At 67.5% G+C, this 5,485-nt stretch overlaps 1 protein-coding gene across 1 annotated transcript; it reads right to left on the bottom strand.

Moving 5' to 3' along the window:
• Positions 1-843: 843 nt before the first annotated feature.
• On the bottom strand, positions 844-4,912 carry RCOR2 (REST corepressor 2; the record flags this gene model as incomplete). The annotated part of the gene is made up of 12 exons (XM_084230674.1): positions 4,755-4,912; positions 3,988-4,044; positions 3,619-3,699; positions 3,423-3,475; positions 3,171-3,332; positions 2,938-3,062; positions 2,776-2,845; positions 2,469-2,687; positions 1,772-1,849; positions 1,590-1,647; positions 1,242-1,468; positions 844-1,158 (listed from the first exon to the last, which is right to left on the bottom strand). Exons 1-12 carry the CDS (start codon positions 4,879-4,881, stop codon positions 844-846), a joined length of 1,572 nt encoding a protein of 523 aa, XP_084086800.1. The 5' UTR covers positions 4,882-4,912.
• Between the last annotated feature and the right edge of the window lie 573 nt (positions 4,913-5,485).

Genomic DNA, 5,485 nt, shown 5'->3' with positions numbered 1-5,485 from the left:
GCTGCCTCCTCCTGTTTCTTCTCCCAACCTGGCAAGGACCCAGTCCCAGTGGGCAAGATGTAGTCCAGCCCGCCTGCCTGCGGGGCAGGAGGCAACTGACTCCCGTCTGGGACCTGGGGGAGAGGCCACGGCCGGCCTCTCGCACCTTCAGGGCACAGACAGGAAGCAGAGCCCAGGGCCCTTTCACCCACTGGGAAAGAGGACTCTGTGAACGTGGAAGGTTTTATTTGTTTATTTTTTAAAAACATTGAAAAATAAACCCATGTCTGCGTATGTCCCAGCCCTTTCAGCTTTTGGGCAGTGGGCATTGTGGGCGCCCTCAGAGCCCCTTGGATCTTCCCCTAGGCCCCTGAAGACAGAAGCACTGCTGCCCTCCAGTGACGCTGCAGTCAGGCCCTCGAGGAAACTGCCCACCTCCCCCCTTAAGCCCCCTCCCCACCTCCCCCTAGACTTATTGCTAAAAGAAGGGAAAGAGGAAGAACAGCCAGCCCACCATACTGTCCTCTCCCGCCACCCAAGCTACAGTCGCTACCCCCTCTACACGAAGGGCCTGACCTCCAGCACTGGGCCTGGAGGCCGAGCCCCAGCAGACTAGGGGGGCAGCCAACCCTTCCAGGCCAGGAAGAGAAAGTACCCTCTGGCTGGCCCAGAGGCCCCTGAGTCCCAGCCCCTGGCTGGGGTGGGGGTGGAGATGGGCTCGGCTGCCAGAAACAGCCCACGGGTCCAGGCTGTGCCTGTCGGCAGCTCCAGGTCTTCGAAGACCTGGCAGGAGCATTAGTTCCTTCTGTCTGAAGCCAGAGGCGCCCGAGGACATGCAGCAAAGGGGTTCTGGAGCCTCAGGGCTCAGAGTGAGGGTGCTGGAGGCTCCAGAGAAGCACCAATCAGGGTGGGTGGGGGCTGAGGGCCCGGGCGGGCACTGTGGCGGGAGGCAGCCAGAGCGGGGCGGATGAGAGGAGGAGGGGGCTGGTTGGGGGCCAGCCGAGGCTGGAGGAAGCGGCCCTGCTGCAGTGGGGGCGGCTGTCGAAGCAAAGTGGGAGCTGTGGGCAGAGGTGGCCTCAGCAGTGGGGGGGGCTGAGACAGCGAAGCGGGAGGTGGAGGAGGGGGTGGCGCGGGGGGCACTGCTCGGGGCACCGACGTCGAGACAGAAGTGATCTGGACCTGGAGGAGAGAGGAGTGAGAAACCAGGCGCCTTGGCACCCTTGGCCCAGTCTAAGGACAGGGCGGCTCCTCTCCCCGCTCACCTCATCGTCTTCCTCTAAGGCTGGGGCCGGCAAGGGAGCCCCTCTCCTAGCCTCCTCGGGCACGGGGGCGCCCGGAGCCCCATCCTGCTCGGCCTCCCATTCCTGCAGCACCTCCTCCAGATTGAAGCGACGCCGGTAGCTCACAAAGAAGGTCTTCACCTGCGTCAGAGTCTTGTTCCCAATCACCTCTGCAATAGCCCCAAAGTCCTTGCCATACCTACGGATGGCTGCAAGGGTCAAGAGGGGAGCAGAGTGTGAACATTCTCTCGGGAGCAGTGACCTCTCTGACCAGCTCCTCGGAGAGTAGGGGTGGATTCCTGGGGCCCTCCTCCCTATCGTCAAACCAACCTTGCACAGCCAAAAGCTGCTCATCCGTGGTCCAGCGGGAATTGAACTTGGTGTTGGCCTGGAGAGCAAGGGATGGAGCCTTTAGACTCCAAAGCTGGGACATGGAGGCCCTGTTCTCTAAGCAGAAGTCCCTTTTCTTCGGAAAAACCCCCTCATGCACCCAAACTTGAGAGCAGCCTTACCTCAGGGGGGCGTAGCGGATCGATGCCGCCCTCCAGGGCTTGACGGAGGCTGCTATTGGTCTGCTTCATGCTCTGCACCTGGGGAGGCCCGGGTCAGGAAGGTGTCATCAAGCTCGCCAACCTGGTTGGTTGGTGGTACCAACCCCTGCTCCTGCAGACAAGAGGCCCACTTCCCAACAAAGCCTCTGTCCCTGCCCAGTCTCGCCCATCCCTCCTGCACAGCCTCTCAGGAGGGGAGAGGCTGCACTTGGCCTCTTCAAGAGGAATTTTAAAGGTTGGTTAAGTTTGTTTTTTTTTTTTAAAGATTTACCCATTTATGCATACATGAGCTGGGGCACAGGCCAGAGGCGCGGGGCGGTGAGCGGATCCACCAGAGACAGAGTAGGGAACAGAACAGGCAGACGGACTGAAATACACTGCTGAGGGGAGCAGCGGGCGAGACAGGAGAGGTCCGCCTCACCATGTGGGTTGCTCCCTGGCAGGCCAGGGATCGAACTCATGCTGTAGAGGCTGCAGACTGCCTCAGTGCGGTGCTTAACCCCTTCTGCCACCAGGGAGGCCCAAGGCTGGTTAACTTTTAAAAGTTACCCAGAGGATGGAGCGGGGGCAAGCCAGGTACCTGCATCATCTCCCTCACCCTAAGGCTGTCCCCCAAATGTAGCCCCTCTGCAAGGCCCCGTCTTTTCTGAGACCCCACCTGGCGCTTGAGGGAGATGAGCTGGGAGTCAAGGCCTCGAAGCGTGAGGTTGGCCAGGTCCGGGCTTCCTGACACAGCAGTGAGACCCTCAGGGCTCAGGTACATGCCCTTGGGTGGGCGCCGCCGGGTTCGCAGTGGGTGGTGGCGGTACTGAGACCCCTGGGCCTCCTTCTTCCCGGGGCCTGGGCGGGCATTCAGGGGCCGAGAAGAGGGCAGAGGCTGCCAGGGAAAGGAGAGAAGGTGGGTGGCTCAGAGCCCAAGGAGAGGACAGGTGGATGGGCAGGGCCAGGCCAGCTCTAGTACTCACCTCTCTTTTGGGGTCTCCAGCATCTGGCTCTCCCTCACTCACAGCTCCTCGTCCTTCTTCAAGCTCATCGCTGCTGACACAAGGGACAGGGAGGGGGTGAAGCCAGGGCCGGGGCTCCCCAAGGGCTCTTCTGACCCCACCCACCTGTCCCCGGACCTCCACCTGTCTTCTTTGTCCTTGCGGCCCCCCAGCCGCCGGGCCTGTCTGTCCATCACACTGGTTCGGCTACGGGTCTTCTTCCAAGAGTAGTAATACTTCACCAGGCTGGGGATCAGCTTGTCAGGCAGCTGGAGGGGCAACACCAGAGGCTGGGGCCCCCCCAAGAGTCTGATCCCAGGGCAGGCTGGTGAGAAAGGAGGGGCTCAGGTGCGCAGGCAGGGGTGCAGGAGCTTTACCATCTGCTGGATCCGCTGGAAGCACTTGCCATGGAAGCCAAAGGCCTGTTCAAACAGCACCTTGTCCTCTACCGTCCACTCATCCGGGAACGGGGTGAAGTTGGCCAGGTCAGCCAGTGACTTCTCCACGTCATGCTTATGCCACAGGAGCATGCCCAGTGCCTGGCGCAGGACAGATGCCAACTCAGGCCCGGCTGCCCCCCGCACAGGTCCAACCCAGCCCCCCTTCCAAGTCTGCAGGCCCAGGCTCACCTGCTCGATGTTGTAGCCATGCTTCTCCTTGGCCATCGCAATGTACTTGTCAACTGCAGGGGCGGGAGGGCCGGGTTATGGAGGAGGGGGTCTCAGCTCCTAAGCTAGGCCTGCCCCCCCCCCCACTTCTGAGGAGAGCTGGCCGTGGGCCGACAGGAGCCCCAGCCCCCAGGGACCTGCCCCAGGCCCCACTCACGCTTGGCGTCAGACACGCAGTGGTTGGGCGACCACACCAGCATCCCCTTCAGCTCCTTGTTGCTGTAGCGGGCAGGGCTCTCTGAGAGGCAGAGCACACCGGGCAGAGGCTCAGACCAGCCGGGTGGCGCTGGCAGGACCCAGGGCCAGAGGGAGGCAGGGGAGTGGGGCCTCCGAGGTGAGGGGAAGGCGGGGCAGCGACCCAGACAGGAAGGCAGAGCAGGAAAACTAACCAGGCCACGGGGCCACCCACCCCCGCCCACCGGCCTGTGCTTCCAGTGGGCGCCAGCCAAGGGCTCCCCCAGGTGGGGCTCGGGGCCAAGCGTGGGCCCTCTGCTCCCCTCCCTTCGCAGCCTGTCCTGCCACTCACCAGGCTTGCACTCCGGAATTACGGCCTGGTAATTGGTTCCAACGCGGATCATGCTGTCTGTGGAGCCAGGGGAGGCCGTCAGGACTCCGGGGAGGGAGGGCGCCGGGGGATGCGGCGGGGAGGGGCGCCTGGAGTTCTCCCTCCTGCCCGCCCAGGGCCGCCCCCCTCCCCAGGCTCACTTTTCCCAGATCTTCCCCTCAGTTCCCCCCACTTCTTCCCCCAGTTCCCCTCGCCCCAGAGGGAACTGGAGAGGGACCCTGCCTAGTCACAGCCCCGGGGTGGGGGAGGGCAGGGGCCACGCGGGGAGCCCAGGTCAAGCCGGGCCCTTTGTTCTGGCTGGGGGGCGAGGGGGCGGGGGCTGGGGGGCTGCCCCCGGCCCTGGACCTCGGCCCCGCGGGGATGCGAGGCTCCTCCCCGCCACATGAGCCGCGCCGCGCCGCCCGCAGCACCTTTCCAGCCCCCGCCCCGGCCAGACCCCGGTCCCCGCCAGGTGGCAAGGTACGAGGGGCCCCGCCTGCGGGCGGGGAGGTCGCCCGAGCCCCTCGGCGGCTGAGGGCAGGGCGGGGGCGGGCTGCACCGCCTCCTCGGCACCTAGGGGCCCTGCCTCCAGATTCCCGGGGCCGGCAGCCCCGGGCTCGCGAGAGACGCAGGGAAGGGGCTCGGGTCCCGGCCGGGGCCGCCGGAGCCCGCGGCGCGACGCGCGAGGCCGGCCACTCTCCCCGCCCGCCCGCGCCCCCGGGCCGTGCGCCCGCGCCCGCCGCGCTCACCGTGCGAGTGCTCCTCCTCGCTGCTGTCATCCTCCGAGTGCGGCTGGCCGCCGTTGGGCGCCGTCTTGGCCCGGCTGCGGGACAGGATTCCGGAGCCCGCGCCCGGCTTCTCCATCACCGAGGGCATCACCCCGCCCCGCCGCCCCGGGGGGCGCGGGAGCCGCGGGAGAGCCGCGGGGCCGGCCGCGCTCGCCTCGCGCGCCGCGCCCGGCCCGGCCTGGAGGGGTCGCCACTGAGGCCGCGGAGGCGGGAGGTCAGCGTGGCCGGGGTCCGCGCGGCGGGAGCCCCGCGGGCAGCCCCGCGCTCCCCGCGACCCCCGCGGGCGCGGGCGTCAGAAAAGTTTGTGCAGAAGTGGGGGACGCGGGGGACGCGCGCCGGGTCCGGAGCGGCTGGGGCGCGCTCGCTCTGGACGCTCCCCCGGGTTGGGGCTCCCCGGGAGAAGTCGGGGCGCCCTGCCCTCGGGGCGCCCCGGAGCCCCACCGCCCTCCTTGCCCCCGCGCAGCTCAGAGGGCGGGCGCCGCGGCGCGGGGGGCGCCCCCGCGGGCTCCGCGCCCCTCGGCGGCCCCGGGACGCCCCACTCCCGCGGCGGGGACCCCCGTCCCGGCCGGACCCCGGCCCGCGACGGCAGCCGGCGGCGGCGGCGGGACGGCGCGCACGGCGCGCGGCTGGGCAGGGCGGCCGGGAGGCGGGCGCAGCGCGGCCGCGGGCGCCGCCTCGCACCCTCCCCGGCG

Source organism: Talpa europaea (genome assembly GCF_964194135.1).
Source record: "Talpa europaea genome assembly, chromosome: 1".
NCBI classification, from domain to species: domain Eukaryota; kingdom Metazoa; phylum Chordata; class Mammalia; order Eulipotyphla; family Talpidae; genus Talpa; species Talpa europaea.
The sequence above is the reverse complement of the archived record's forward strand: the minus strand, read 5'-3'. Positions and strand labels throughout refer to the sequence as shown.